Here is a 17,500-nt window from a genome sequence, read left to right as displayed (position 1 = left end):
ATTTCAAATCGTCGAGGAACATTCGAAGAAGGAGGAGAGATTAGAGTTAAATTTAGATAAGTAATTTAGATGCATACTCTCATATGCACGAAGAATAATCTCTGCTCGTTTCTTTTTCATTCTTTCTTTTTTTTTTTTTTCTTTTTTCTTTTTTTCTTTGATTTGGTTTGATTTCCTTTTTTTTTCCTTTTTTGTTGACTTTTCGCGATCTTCCTTTCCCTGTTTCTTCTTTGCCTCTGAAAAAGCTTTTATTCCGATGGCTTAAAAATAAGCGAAATTTAAACGAGAAAAAAATTTTTCTTTTTTTTTGTTTTTCTTCTCTTTCTTTCTTTCTTTTTCCTTTTCATTTTTCCTTTTCTATGCGAAACGTCGCTCGTGTTTTTCTCTCTCTCTCTCTCTATATATATATACATATATCTTTGTCCTCTTAAAATTACCGTTCGTTTTATCTACTATCCATCATTTTTCTTAAATTTTTAAATAAAATAAAATGAAGAAAGAAAATTTTTAAATGAATATAATAAAAATTATCTTACGCGTTATCTTTTATATTTCATTATTCGCGTATAATTAATTAATTTCATACGATTAGCGATAAATAGTTTAATTATTGTTCGTGTACGTTGCAAATTTGTTTGAAATAATTTAACGAAACTTATTTGAATTAAATTATAAAGAATATTTTCAAAGTTATTCGAAATTTAATATCAATAATACAATATCTACGATATCATCGAATGAGAGTACGTTATTACGTCTCTTCGTCTCTTCTTTTTTTTTCGCTCTCTCTTTTTTTCTCGACTTACGTCGCCATTATCGTCGCCGCTGCCACCGCCGCGAGCAAAATCAAACATACGATATAGTTTTGACACCTTTGTTCGTTCGTAAATCAAACCATGACGGTGTGCCGACTGACGGGCATAATCTAAACCCAAACCTGTTAAAACCCGTTATTATTCCGCACGATTATTCGTTTCGATTTATAACCTCGAACCTTTTAATCGCCTACGTGTAATCGACCACCATCGACATTTAGCTCACCCTATTAAACCCGCAAATTCTATTCGAACTTTGTATTGTATACTTCCAATTGTATCATCAATGTTCCCCGCCTATCGATTGTTCTCTTACGATCGTTGATTTATTATACTGAGTGAAAACTGTGTAGGGAGTAAATCTTTCTTTTCTTTTTTCTTTATATATAAATATACTCTTGTATAATTTTATAAAATATGTTACTTATGTATATGATATAATTTACATATTCGAAAATTTATATATATACATACATATATATATATATATATTTACTGTTAATTAACTGTCGAATACTTTTCATAATCATAAATATAAAATATAATTTTAGAAAATTAATATTTCTTTTATTTTATATATATGTACATATATATATATATATATATATATATATATATATAAATTATTGAATATGAATATTGTATCATATACAAACGTAACATTTTTTGATTATATAATATACATATATACACATATATATATATAAAAATATATATATAATATATATATATATTATATATATATATTATATATATATATATAAATTATCGAATATAAATATTATATCATATACAAACGTAACATTTTTTATAAAATTATACAAGAGTATATTAAATTAATTACGATAAAATAACATGAGTAACTTTAAATATTATATAAAATTACTTTTAATAAAAAATATATACATATATATATAAAATGTAATATAATTTACGATAGAAAAACAAATTTTGTGTCGTAAAGAAAATCGTAAAATTACTCTTGCTATCGCGTAATTACAAAGTCGGAGTACGCTCTTAATGAGAAGATGATAACGAGAACGATTAATCGATACATTTTGAAAAATGGCGGTACCTAAACGTCAATCGTAACACGAAAAGCAACGTTCGGCGAATTTAATGAAAGGTCGACTTGCGAAGGGATGGAAACGCGTTATTATTATATCATTAAGGGGCCGGATGGATTCTCGTAAAACGTTCGAACATTCGCCACGTTTAAATTATCGTTAACACAGTGACATTACACGAGGAAACAGCCATTAATAACTTTCGATATCTTCGCTACGGATGTATCGTTACGTATTCAAAATAACTTGAAACATAAATCCGAGCACAAATCGGTGATTATATTCGAAGGATCAAGTTTTCTACGATCAAATAATAAAATAAAAATTAGAAATAAAAATTGTAAGAAATATAATATTAAAAAAGAAAGATATCAGAATTAAAGATACAAAAGTGAGTCTTCGTTAATTAAGAGAAAAAAAAAATTCTTTCTATTCATACGATTTAATATACAAAATAAACCATAAATCGATTATTATATTATCAAGGATGAAATTTTTACAATTAAATTATAAAATAAATATTAGAAATGAAAACAAAGAAAACGAATATACGGTGTATAAAATCGTGAATCGTTTTTATAAAATAAAGAAAAAAAATATATATATATATATCAAAATGAAAGATACAAAAATGATTCTTCGTTAATTAAAAAAAATTTTTTCCAATTTTAATTAATCTAACATAATACATGCACGCATTTGAAGAAAAAAAATTCGAAAAAGAAAAAAAACATTTGAAAAAAAAATTTGCATATATTTATATATCATTGGATATTTTCAATATTAATTCATGAATAATAATAACTATTTAACAATAACAATAATAGATAATAAATAAGATAAACAAAATAATTGTCAGTGATGAATTTACGAGCAGACGTTGAATGAGAATTAGCCTTGGGCCTCGTAAAACAGTGAGATGATCCCTCGGGCGACACAAAAATTATAAATTTACATTATATAATAAATATAATTAAATATCTATAATATTTATTTTATATACTAATATGATAGTATTATAATCTTTATTACTATATCAACGATTGGATAATCAAATTTGACGATTATATTTCTCACTTTATTACTCGTACGAGCAATTAGAATTGAAAATATTAAAGAATTCATTTATATTATAAAAATAAATAATTGATTTATATTAAAGGAGTATCATCTCTCCTCACCGTTAAATATTTTTAACGGCTTCAGGCTTATCAAATGCTAAATCCGATAGTGTATAGTTATACTCTTTATAATTTTCTAATCATAGTTTTTGTTACGAATCTCGAGGGTTTAATTAACAAAAAAATACAAATTCGTCGGACATTCCAAGATCGAATGATGCGAATGACTGATCGTGATTAATTCGAAAATGTAAATGACCTTTCGTTCCATTTCGATCCATCATTTTCAGTCAATGAGAGATAGAGATAGAGAGAGAAAAGAGAGAGAAAGAGAGAGAAAATGTAAAAAAGAGACAAATAAAGAAATAAAGCAAGAGAGAGAGAGAGAGAGAGAGAGAAAGAGAGAAAGAAAATGACTTAACGAGATAAAAAGAATAAAAAATAGAAATAAAGAGAGAGAGAGAGAGAGAAAGAGAGAAACAATGAACTGAGTATAGGGCCCCTTGTCGACCTGATAGGTGCTATACATACATACATATATTCGTGTATAGTAAGTACGCAATCTCAGCTGCATTGCTAGTATAAATCATGCATAAATATTTACTCGACAACAAGAACAGCAAACGCGTTAGCTTCGATACTCAAAGGTGTCCACGATCGACACTTTATTGCGCCAGTTTTCCTTCTCAAAGCGAATATCGTGCCCGGATATTCTCGTGTCTTTGTAGACGATGTCCTTTACGAAGTTGATTCGATCGAACGATATCCTTTTCAAGATATATATATATATATATATATATATATATATATATATATATATATATATACATACAAATGATGTTATAGGTAGACAGCAGACTTTCTCACGAAAAAGAAAATGTTTGATATACGATAACTACTTACCGAACTCTCATAATCATATATATATAATATATATTATGTAGATAGTTTTGAATAACTTTTAGAAAAATATACTTTCTTTTTTGTTTCTTATTTATTTGAAATAAAAGAAATTATTGTACATCAATAAAATCTTTTAATCAAATTCACCGAGATTGATTTTATATGATTATTGTATATTAATTATTATAATAGTTATTATAATAATTTTTCTTTTATATTTATCAGTGAAAAAATAAAGGACAAATATATATATATATATATATATATATATATATATATATATATATATTATATATACATGTACATTAATTATAATAATATTCTTTTTGTAATTATCAATGAAAAAATATAGGACATGAAAAGAAAAAAAAAAAATATATATATATATGTGTGTGTGTGTGTGTGTGTGTGTGTGTATACACGCACGTATATGCATATGTATATATTTTGATAATTATAATAGTTATTATAATAATTATTATAATAATCTCATTAAAAAAAAATGTATTATATTAGTTATTATAATAATAATAGAGTTATTATAATATAATAATAATTCGTATAAAAAAATATAAACATATATATGTATGTGTGTATTTCTCTCTATCTCTCTCTCTCTCTCTTTCTTTCTTTCTCTCTGAAAGCTTAATTCTACATATTTTCAAAGCGTTTATTTTGTTTGTATAAGACTTGCGTGTGTGTTTTAAGTAAAATGCGATAAATAAGAAAGAAATTGTGTCTCTATTCAATCGTCGTTGTAAATACACGGTTCTTCCGTGTGAGCGCGCGCTCGATCGAGCATACGCTTGCATCAGATCACGCAAGAGGAAATAATAATTCAACATGCACATACGTATAAGTAAACTATTCTTGCAAGTCATCTGTGATTCGCAAGCGTATGCTCTCGGTACGAATATAATGACAGCCCTTACTACTCTACGTGGATGAACCTGAACGATTTCATTTACATTGCCAAGAGCGACGTGAGTCGTCGAATCACTTTTTCTTCTTTTTCTCTCTCTCTCTCTCTCTCTCACTCTCTCTCTCTCTATTTCTTTTTTTCTTCTCTTTGTTTTTTCTTTTTTGTTTCTCATTTTTTTTCTTTTTCATTTTTTTTTTCTTCTTCTTTCTTCTCCTCATTCTATCTCGCCGCTACCATACCCTTTTTTATTTTTATATCGACCATCGTCCCGTTCGATTCGATCTGTAATCAAAGTCTTATTTTACGAAGAGAAAGAAAGAAAAAAAAACAGAAGAAGAAGAAGAAGGAGAAGAAGAAGAAAAAAAATAGTCGAGAAAAAGGAAACAAACGTGCAAGATTTTATTCGATAAAAAGAAAAAAAAAAAAAAAAAAGAATATCGAAAAAAAATATTTACAAACGAATATTTTCGAACTGAATAATGTATCTATCGTTTTAATCTCGTTCGAGTTAAAGATCAAGTTAAAAGACTGGCCGTGAGTCATCGAATACATATTTTTTTCTTTTTGCTTCCTTTTTATCTTGTTACTATTTCCTTTTTTATTTTTTATATTAACCATCGCACGTTCGATCTTTAATCATCGTCTTAGTTTACAAAAAAGAAAAAAAATATATACATATATATATTAAAACTGACAAACATTCGAGGTTTTAGTTGATAAAAACTAAAGAAAAAATATTTGCTTCAATAATATTCCCCCTCCCCCCACCCGAAAAAAAAAAGAAATATCATCCTCACGTGTATCTCATTGAAACTACAATATCATAAATCTTCGATAAATTCCAAATAATATTTCAAACTAAAATATGTATCTTTCGTCTTAATCTCGTTCGAATTAAAAATCAATTCAAAAAAACTACGTGAGTCGTCGAGTAACTTTTTGTTCGTATTTTTTTTTTTTTCTTTTTTTGTTTTCTCTCTCTTATCTCGCCACTATTTTCTTTTTTACTTTTATATCGACCATCGCGCGTTCGATCTTTAATCATCGTCTTAATTTCACAAAAAAAAAAAAAAAAGAAAAAAAAACCGACAAACACGTGAGATTTTATTCGATAAAAAATAAAAAAATATTTGCTTCGATAATATGCCCCCAAAGAAAATATCATCCTCACATGTATTTCATTGATATTACAATATTATAAATCTTCGATAAATTCTAAATAATATTTCAAACTAAAATATGTATCTTTCGTTTTAATCTCGTTCAAGTTAAAAATCAATTTAAAGAGCTACGTGAGTCGTCAAGTAATTTTTTCCTCCGCGCTCTCTCTCTCTCTCTCTCTCTCTCTCTCTCTCTCTCTAATATTTTCTTTTTATTTTTTAAATCGATCGTCGCACGTTCGATTTGATCTTTAATCATAGTCTTATTTTACAAAAAAAAAAAAAAAAAAAAAAAAAAAAAAAGAAAAGAAAAGAAAAAGCAGACAAACGTGCGAGACTCTAGTTGATAAAAAATATTAAAAAAAAAATGATTTACTCCAACAATATCATCAAAAGTAAATAATTTCCATCGTAAACAAAAATATTAAAGATCTTCGACGATCAATTTCCAAATAAAATGTTCAACTTAAAATATTCTCTATCTTTTTCTATCGTCGTAAAATCATTCGCGATAAAATCGACTTGTTAATAATAAATATCACAGTATCATTTGTGAAAAACCAAGATTAACGTAAACGCGAGATAAAAATTATTTCTTATATAATAATAATAATTTTAACCGTTCTCGCAATTACTTATTGACTATTTACGTTAGTAACTCAAAAAATTATGAGATGAGAAGAGGAAGAAGAAGAAGAAGAAAGAGACGAAATAAAAAAAGGAAAGGAAAAAAAAAAGAAAAAAAAGAAAAACGAAGAGAGAAAAATAATAAAAGGAGAAAAAGAATTAATCGATGACGTAGCACATTGGTACTTACTTAAGAAGGTTGAGGGTCATGAGTGCCCAAATGAAGATAGATCAAAGGAAGGCCGCCCTCCTACGTAGTCGTTATCGAATCAGAATCGAGTGGTAATGCGTCATATTAATAGCTGCTACTACTAAACTCGTATAAAACATCTCGATGGGATCTCGTAGGTGTAAATCTCGTTCGACCAAATTCAGAATACCTACAACATCCGCTTTCTCTTTTTCTTTATTTCATATCTCTGTCTCTCTCCCTGTCTCTCTCTCTCTCTCTCTCTCTCTCTCTCTCTCTGTCTCCTTCTGTCTGTTTGTCTCTCTCTCTCTCTCTCTCTCTCTCTCTCTGTCTCCTTCTGTCTGCTTGTCTCTCTCTCTCTCTCTCTCTCTCTCTCTCTCTCTCTCTCTCTCTCTCTGTCTCCTTCTGTCTGTTTGTCTCTCTCTCTCTCTCTCTCTCTTTCTTTCCTCAAAGTATTTAATTTATCCTCGTGCGGTTATGCCTACGCTTTACAGCGTTCATCAAAGCATGTTTCTTACCCCACTCTATCTTTTAAATTAATTACGTCGAGTGATTGGAGAATCGATCGTTTGCAATCGAAGAAATCGATACTTTCAGAAACAGAGAAAAAGAGAGAAAGAGAGACAAAGAGAGAGAGAGAGAGAGAGGGACAAACAGGCAGACAGAGAAAAAGAGAGAGAAAGAGACAAACAGACAGAGAGAAAGAGAGAGAGAGAGAGAGAGAGAGAGAGAGAGAGAGACAAAGAGACAGAGAGAAAGAAAGAGACAGACAGAGAGAAAGAGAGAGAGACAGAGAGAGACGGATAAAGAGAAAGAGAAAGATACGTGTCTAAATTCGTTGGACAAGTACTATAAATTTTCTAAGGTTTCGAAAAAAGAAAAAAGAAATAAATAAGACTTTTTTTTTCTTTTCTTTTTTTTTTTATAACTGTTCAATGCAATGCAGCAATCGTTATTAAAAATACGATTAAAAGGAGAGAAATAAAATACAAAACGATATGGCCGATATGGGGACATAGACGAGAGTGAATTACACGTAACTACGATAGAATCGATGTATTCTAGGAAAAAAATGTATCTAAGGAAAAAAAAGAAAAAAAAAAGAAAGAAAGAAAAAGAACACAAAAGAAAAGAAAAGAAGAAAAAGAAATAAAGATAGAAAGACAAGTATATAATATATCGAACAGAAGAACAGAGATGGAAGATCGAATTTTAATAATAAGACATGATTTTATTATGACACGCCTTTGAGAATACTTTTATGGTTAAACGAACGCGTAAGGAAAAACTCTTTTCCCCATTGGTCCGCGGCGTATAATAACACGTGTCCCTCGTCCACGGGCCATTAAACATGGGGAACACGTTGCATCTATTGGTCCATTGTGTCACTTCTAACTCTGCCTCCTTGCTCTCCTTGCCACCACTTTTGCCCCGTTCAAACGAACGATCTTCAACTCAGATTAGAATATAGAATAATCATATATAGTGATCATATATTTCAATTGAAAGCGGAGAAAAGAGATCGAAATCATCAATTAAAAGTCAAATCAAAAATATAATCAAAATCAATATCGAAGGTAATGAAAATAAAAATGAAAATGAAAATAAAAGTGTATATGTGAAAATGAAACTAAAAATCGAAATCAAATTCAAAATCGAAATTGAAATAGAAAGTAAAATTGAAATCAAAATCAAAATCAAACAAAAAAGAAAATAGATTAAAAGAAAATTTATTTATTTTATTTTATATCTTTTGTTTGTTTTCTTTTTACGATGTTTATGTCCTCCCAATGTTTATCCAAACGAACAAATAAACATATTTTCATCGTTCGTATATAACATCTCTGGATAGAATCTTGCGCGTGTAATTTTTGTCTTTCTTTCTTTCAGATTAATTTAGATTAATTTTGGATTTATTTACAAACATTTCATCAACTATCTCTCGTTAATTATTATACAGACATATATGTATACGTACATACATACATACATATACATTTAATTATTATATTATCTTAACGCTGATCGATCGTTCGCTCATAAATATTAACAGCTCTCTAATTATCTAATTATCCAATAATATTGAATATTCTCGTAGGAGTAAATCTCGTTCCGAAGCTTTAACTGCTTTCTCGTGTTACTCCTCCGATCTCCGTCAACCACCCCCCCCCATCGCTTTCCCCCGCCCCCGTATTCGATTCCCCCTTCCTTCATTCTCGTCCATCCATCCATCCAATCCATCCATCCTTCGTCATCCCCCACTCTTTCTCTTCATGGATTTTTTCTTCATTTTTTTGTCAGAACGTACCCACGCTTCTCTAACGTTTAACTCGAAACGCATTTCCGGTGCCTCTCACTTCGTGCCGTTTCTCCAGATCACTCACGATCCGCCCACACGATAATTTCGTGGACCTCCCGCGATTCATCAGTCGAGTAAATCTACGTATGTATCCATGTAAGAATCTATGTATGTATGCAGTATGTATGCATGCATGTATGTATATATGTATATGTGTATGTATGTATGTATACATGTATGTATGTATGTGTGTATGTGTGTATGTATGTATGTATGTATGTATGTATGTATGTATGTATGTATGTATGTATGTATGTATGTATGTATGTATGTATGTATGTATGTAAGTATGTATGTACGTATATATGTATATATGTATGTTACATGTACTTGTATGTAAGTAAATACATTTTTAAAATTGTTACGATTGCATGTACGAATCTGTATATATATATATGTATGTATGTATGTATGCATGTATGTATGTATATATGAATATATGAATATATGTATGTATGTATTTATGTATGTGTGTATGTATGTATATATGGATATATGAAAATATGTATGTATGTATTTATGTATGTATATATGGATATATGAATATATGTATGTATGTATGTATATATGTATATATGGATATATGAATATATGTATGTATGTATTTATGTATGTATATATGGATATATGAATATATGTATATATGTATTTATATATGTATATATGGATATATGAATATATGTATGTAGATAAGTATGTTGGTATGTATTTATGTATATATGTAGGTAAATATGTTGGTATGTAGATAGGTATGTTGATATTTATTTATATATGTATGTAAATAGATATGTGTGTATGTATGTATGTATGTATGTATGTATGTATGTATGTAGGTAGGTATGTATATATATACATATATAAGGTTGGAAATTATGAAACGGGCGTTGAATGAAAATAAAAAAACTAAACAAAAAAGCCCGTTTCATAGTTTCCGACCTAATATATATATATGTATATATATGTATATATATATATATATATGTATATATGTATGTATGTATGCATGTATATAAAATGAATCTGTATCTAAGTAAAAAGATTTTTCAAAATATTATTTACCAATTAAAAATCATATCGTTCGAGTCTGACTCAGTCGTTAATTCTTTATCGTTATTAACATATCCGTTTATTATATATTGTTCGATTTTTTTTATTAATTTTGATTGATTCGTCGGTATTGAATAATTTTATACGTAGAATATATTTCCAAGTATATATCAAGAAAAATATTTACCTATGTATACATTTATGTATATTATACGTTTAATTTCATATAAAAATATCTACTCGGTTAATTTGTTGATTATCAATATTATTATACACAATATTCATGTATGTATATAAAAAAAAAAAGAAAAAAAAATATATATATATATATCGATTCTTATATACGAAAAAGATGTATATAATATAAATCGAATTCTTCATAATCGAAAAATCGATAAAATAAAAAATGCACAATGCTCTGTTCCCAAATGAGTGTACCAGTCGTATCTTTTCTCATTAACCATTAATTTCACGAACGTGTAGGATTATTCAGCATCACCTATCAACGACTCCGTCGAGGGACGACTTTAAAACCGCGTTTATAAATATTCTACATATCGAAGAGAGCAAATAAATGTTTATTGAATATCGCATTCTATATCACGTGAATAATTATTCGTCAGCCAATCTCCGTTAAATTAGTTATTCATAAGTCAAATCGATTGCCATTATTTTTTGAATATCTTTTCTTTCTTTTTTTTTATATATATATATATATTTAAATGACAAAGTACTTGATGAAATCTTCATTTTTTTATATTCATAATAAATTTCCCTAATTTTCTAATTATTTAATATCATTAAATGATAAAATATTTTTCATCATCGAATAAATGAAATAATTTATTTCATAAATAACGATTATTCTAAGATTATTCTATTTTATTTGCATTATATGTCATTAGATGAAAATTATGTTCGCATTAATACATTCTTTTACAATGTTGATTTGAATTTATATTTGAAAGAGAATTAAAGAAGAGAAAAAAAAAAAAGAAAGTAATTTATATCATTCCATCACATTTCTCCAATTTTTCTTTTATCAAATTAATCGATTTGGCAAATGATTGACTCATTAATGTTAATTACGTTAACAATGCAAAAAAAAAAAAAAGAAAAAATAATATAATAATCACAAATAATGAATACATCGAAGTCTGATATTATAATTATTTGTTTTTCATTACAATTATTTAATCGTTCAAATATCGTTATTGTTTTATTTATTTCATCTTTTCTTTCTTTCTTTTTTTTTTCCTTTTTTTTTTTTTTCTTTTTTCTTTGACATTTTTCATCTAATCCCCATCTTGTGAATTTTATCAGATTGAATACAATGAACTTACGATGAAACGACGTTCATTGATCGAAATTAAAATATACCTCGTTTTTTATTTTAAATTCATCAATTACAATATAATTATTTCATTTTACAGAATTCACATAACGTATCGCTCTGTGAAAAAAGGAAAAATGTTACGAGAATCTAATGGTGGCCACGGCGAAATGGACTTTTTCGTTAAATTGTTTAAAGGAAAATCGACGATGAAAAGTCTATTTCTATTGCAAATCTTCATCGTGGTCGTTAATACAACGTCGGAGAGTCTACGAAGAGAATCATCGTCTAGTTTAAGAGGTAAGTGAAATAATATTAAATATTTTTTTAAATTAAAATTTATAAATGATCAGGTAAGTAGCTATCCTTTAAAATTTTCCTCGATTGTCGATCGCATTACTACAATGAAAAACTAAGAGAGAAATTCCTTTTCTCCTCCCTCTACCGTTTAAAAAGTTACATAATCGAATTCGGAAATAAACTTTTTAGACGTAAACGTGCTCCGTCAAAAACGTCGGACGAGACACGTTCATCAAATTTAAGAGAAAAATACGAAAAGATATTTTTATTAGTCGAGAAATTAAGAAAAAAAAAAAAAAAAAAAAAAAAAAAAGAAAAGAAAAGGAAAATAAAAAAAGGAAGTAGATGAAATTTTTAATTAAAAATTCCAATTGAAACTCTTTCGAGTGACAATAATTCGATAAAGAATAAGATAAAAGACGAAATTATTCATTCGCGTTTATTTGATGAGAAAAACTTGAAAAAGTAAAACCAATTACATTCGTATTATTAACAAAATTGTTTCGAGCGATTGAAATATTTTTTCTTTTCTTTCTTCTTTCTTTTTTTCTTTTCTTTTCTTTTCTTTTTTTTTTTTTTTTTTTTTTTTATTGTTTCACGAACATCATCGTCGTATTTCGTATTGGAAAAAAAAAAAAACAAATCGAAGTCGAAATCCAAATCAAAGATAAAAAAGAAATAATTTTGAAGGTAATTGTTTATTATATTTTTTATTCTCTTTATTTCTTTTTCTTTCCTAATTTTTATTCGTACAAATGAATAAATAAATAAATATATATATATATATATATTTATTGTTTAAATAAATACTTCCGATATAATCCCTGTTAAATCAAATCTATTTCAATGTTATAATTACATATCTAACGTAGAAAAGAAAAGAAAAGAAAAAAAAAGAAGGATAGACAAGTCATGTTGAATTATTTCTAATCATTATACCATCTAACCTTTTAAAAACAAGTTCAGAAGACAAAGAAAAGAAAAGGTAAAGAAAGGAAGGATTTATCGATTAGCGAAGATCGATAGAAATCTAGTGAAGTGGAGTAAAATGCTAATCTTTAGCTTTTAATAATTCACGTATGTATGCTACAATGATGATGATGGTGATGATGATGATGATGATGATGATGATGATGATGATGATGATTTCGTTAATAATTTATCTCGTACATGTAAGTTGGAACTAGATTTTTAATTACGCTAATAAATGATTAATATAAAAAAATGTGTCTAACAGAGAGAGAGAGAGAGAGAGAGAGAGAGAGAGAGAGAGAGAGGTTGATATATATAAAAAAAAAAAAAGTATTGTGAACGAGAGAATGAACAGCCTGGGGCATCGAGTTTATGAAGCGTTTGATATTTCCACACGATATTTTGCTGATCTTATCGCAATATATCAAGATTCAGATATCGTCTGGACCACCATCGACGCTGTTTTGCCTGCAGCCAATCGGCATAACTTTCAAGTCCTCTCATCTTTAAGTTCCTATCTTTTACCGCCAAGAAATTGCCGATAGCGCAAATTTGAAGGATAGAATCGGATCGAAGGATCGATCGATCGATCGAACGAACGATAAATAAAGAAATATACATATACTCCATTACATAATATCATGCGAATAATATGTCGGTCGACTTAATTTAATTTCTCTTTGGTAAAGCAAATTCGTTTAATGCGTTTAATGACAAAGAGAAAGAAAGAGACCGGGAAAGAGAGAAAGAGAGAGTTATATATATATATATATATATATATATATATATATATATATATATATATATATATATATATATATGTAAAGAAAAAAAAAATTCGTTCTATTATTTATTCGATTATCAAAATCTCAAGTATCAAATTTTTAATAAGAAAGTTTCTCAATTCAAATATCTCATTTCAATCAATATTACAATTAATTATTATCATAATTATATTAATAAAACATTGTTAAATATTACATTACATTGACATTAAAGATATTATAATAACGTTAATAAAATCGATCTTTATCGATCGTCTTCTTCAATTCTCGTAAATATTTTCCGTACAAATATTTTCCTTACGATTAAAAGCTTTCCTCGTGGATTCAACGCTTCGAAGATCATGTAACACATTTTCGGTCAACATTTATTTCGACGGGATTAATGTTCGTTAAAAAGAAAATTAAAAAAAAAATTAAAAAGCACAAGAAAAAGAAAGAAATAAAAAGGAGAAAAAGAAGAAAGGAAAAAAGAAGTAAAAGATTTGCACCTACGCAAAAGACACGTTTTAGATACGAACTTGAACGCTCATGAATGTAGATTATAGCCGAGAATAATCCTCTCTTCTGTCCGTACAGCCAAACAGACGGTGGTAAATATTTATTTCCATTGTTGTACTCTGAATAACTGGGATAGAATGCAACTTGCACAATTCATACATCTATACTTATATATTTATCATATTTATATAGTTATCGTATGTAACTATATACGTATGTATGTACATACGTATGTATCTAAAATATGTACGTAGAACGACGCTTATATGCGCTGTAGGTTTGGTGACGTGGGACAGAGGAGAGGGATAGGCGTTAGGAGGGAAGGTCGAGAAGAGGGAATTGGTGACGAGGGTAGGGGAGGTAAAGAGTAGAACACTAATACGGTATAATATTTCGTATGCGAAATTAGTCTCTCGTTAACGTGCAATTATTATGATCACGGAAAATTACTGTATGGCCAAAGAGTTGTTTACTTAACGTCATTTACACAGAAAAGCAAGCAAGCAAACCACGCCACGCCACGCCACGCCACGCCATGCCATGCCATACCATGCTATGCCACGCCACGGGGCAGACGTAGAGAAGCGAGTAATCTGTCCACTCTCTGTGACGTTTCGTTATTACGAAGTTATTAACTTGGCGAGCGAGCGGCAAGGTATTAGAGAGAGAAAGAATGAGAGAGAGAGAGAGAGAGAGAGAGAGAGAGAGAGAGAGAGAGAGAGAGAGAGAGAGAGAGAGAGGAAGATAGAGATGATCACCACCAACTAAAACTACGGAAAACAAGGACGATTTGCCTTCGTTGCAAACTCCTCCAGCTCTTCTCCTCCTCTTCTCTCCCATCCCATCCCATCCCCCCCCCCATCCCCATCTCCTCATCCCCCAGTCGTCCTCCTTTTATATGGCAATATAACTCTCTCGTGCAATTTTCAAATTAGCTTATACTAGCGTTCGTGTGCACGTCGAGAAAGTTAACTGAATAATTCTCGATCGATTCGAAATTTATTTAATAAATGTATTAACGAAAGTCGGAGGGACGGAGGTACGGAGAGATGGATGCGAGGAAAAAGAAAATTATCGACGCATGGTGAAAAGAACAATTTCTTGTTGTTTTTTGATACTATATCTAACGAGGATGGATTTTTTTAAGGGCAAGTTATTACTTCGTTAAATCGGTGATCAATCGATAATTAACATCGAATGTTTCGTTTTTTCAATTTCTCATAAAATTTAATGGGTTATTTATCGTAATTGAACAATTACAAAAGTTTTTATCGGTTTTTAAAGATTTTATATTATAGATACCTAAATGCGCATAAACGTATCGATTTTTAATAACAGTCGGAATAAATTTGAAAATATTCATATATTAGTTCACGTTTATATATGAATATGTGAAAATTAAATGATAAAAGATAATCATTGTTTTATATAATATTCTAATAATACATAAATGTGAAATATTCTATTAGGAACGATTAACTGACCTAATTAAAATGTACAAAATACCCCGTGATATCTAAGAAATATAATAGACGTATAAAACGATTATTCGTTGAAATTTAACAAAACAAAAGGATAGAAAAGAAGGATGAAAAAGAAAAACGTAAACTAAAAATTTACTTTAATCTTACGATTAATAATTTAATTTGAAATGAAGGTATGGCGCCAAGGAAGTAACCAAGCAAGTAACGAATAAGCAAACGAATAAGCAAGCAAGCTGTGAGATCATCAAAAATACAGCATAGCATGTGCTCAAGATCAAAGAAATAAGAAAATGAAGATGACGATGTAGAATACGACGTAGGACCCATTCATGGAAGCGCTGCTCATTGAAAATCCAACCTCGTACTAGTGCATCTGCAAAGAGAGGAAGGACATACGAGTGGCGTGGCCTGATCTGGCCTGGTCTGATCTGGCCTGGCCTGGCCTGGCGTGGCGTGGCTTGGCTTGACATATCGTGGCCTGGCTTGGGTTAGCGTGGCATAGTGTGGCGTGGCGTGGGTGCTTCGTGTTCATTCGGAGGATAAAGGAAGAAGAAGAAAAAGAGAAAAACAGAAAACAAAAAAAAAAAAGAAAAAGGAAGACGAAGAAAACGAAGAGAAAGAAAAAAAAAAGAAAAAAACCACGTAGAGAGAGCAGCAACGTAAGTGCGACTTGTACGTACTAGCGTGTAGAAGAGCGTGGGCAAACGCTATCAATGAATCCTACACGGCTGGATCTTGCTATCCCCTTCTCCTTTTCCTCTTCCACCTTCTCTTCCTCTTCCATCTTCTCCTTCTCCATCACTACCACCGCCACCACCACCACCACCACCTCCTCCTCCTCGTTCACCTCATCACTTCGTCTTTCTCCTCCCTCGATCTTATAGATCGCTCGAAGCAACCAGCACGAAAATCGAGACGCGTAGGTTCTTCGTTCGTTTTTTTTTTTTTTGTTTATTTCTTTTTATTCTGTTTTTTTTCCCGCTCGTTTCTTTCTTTCTTTCTTTCTTTCTTTCTTTCTTTCGTTCTCCTCAAAACATACCGAAACCTTCCTGTCCATCTGCCCATCTCTCCTTTCATACCCTTTTCTCATTCTTTCACGAAGTAAAGAATAAAAAGGCGTAGGCGATGAGACGACACTGTCCTTCGATATTTCATTTCAAATCGCATGACTCGCACTTTTTCTATATTTATTTATATTTATACATACACATGTAGTTAGTTAAGATAGATAAGAATTTTAAACGTTCGTATTAACGTGCGAGAGAATTTTTAAAAAAAAAAAAAAAAAAAAAAAAAAAAGAAAAGAAAAAAGAAAAAAAAAAGAGAAAAAATGGAGTTTCGACTTTTTCGGTCAAATTGTATACGTACATATACATACATACATACATACACATACACAAACATATATACACACACATATATATATATATATCCGTGATCGTTGGAAGATATACGTTTGTTTTATTTTTTTTTTTTTTCCTTTTTTTATTTTTGTTAAATGCTCCATTCCAGTATATAAACGTACCGTGAAATGAGATATAATCAAAGGGGGTCAATCTCGTCGTGACAGTGAAGTAGTTAGCTTGCATTCCCACGAGGAAATAATAATCGAACGATCCCGGCGTCATCATCGACGACAAAACCGTAGTAATGCAAGTCGCAAGGGAAAAATCCATCACGTCCATTTTGTTTTCCCACATCGTATCTATCTATCTTTTATTATCGCTCAACGATGTCATGGTTTAATACCGCATAATAAATAAATAAATAAATAAATAAATAAAGATATATATATATATATATATGTATGTATAAATATAAACTGACTCTGAATCCCATCCGTCAAATCGATGGATTAGAAACTCGTCGATAATTTTGTGAAAATGACAGGACACTCGACGAATTAACATTATCAAC

At 29.5% G+C, this 17,500-nt stretch overlaps 1 protein-coding gene across 7 annotated transcripts in view; it reads left to right on the top strand.

The window, feature by feature from the left end:
- Positions 1-17,500, top strand: part of LOC124955414 (A disintegrin and metalloproteinase with thrombospondin motifs 18) — a 92,175-nt gene that overhangs the window by 16,465 nt on the left and 58,210 nt on the right. For 6 of the 7 annotated variants that reach the window (XM_047509814.1, XM_047509811.1, XM_047509807.1 and 3 more), the window contains exon 2: positions 11,645-11,844. In XM_047509814.1, the coding sequence (XP_047365770.1) occupies positions 11,682-11,844 (163 nt within the window). In that variant the 5' untranslated portion in view covers positions 11,645-11,681. Of the gene's footprint in view, positions 1-8,968; positions 9,249-11,644; positions 11,845-17,500 lie in introns of those variants that run through there. The other variant, XM_047509808.1, reaches the window with a different exon arrangement.

This window comes from Vespa velutina, chromosome 18 (assembly GCF_912470025.1).
Source record: "Vespa velutina chromosome 18, iVesVel2.1, whole genome shotgun sequence".
Classification (NCBI taxonomy): Eukaryota; Metazoa; Arthropoda; class Insecta; order Hymenoptera; family Vespidae; genus Vespa; species Vespa velutina.
The sequence above is the reverse complement of the archived record's forward strand: the minus strand, read 5'-3'. Positions and strand labels throughout refer to the sequence as shown.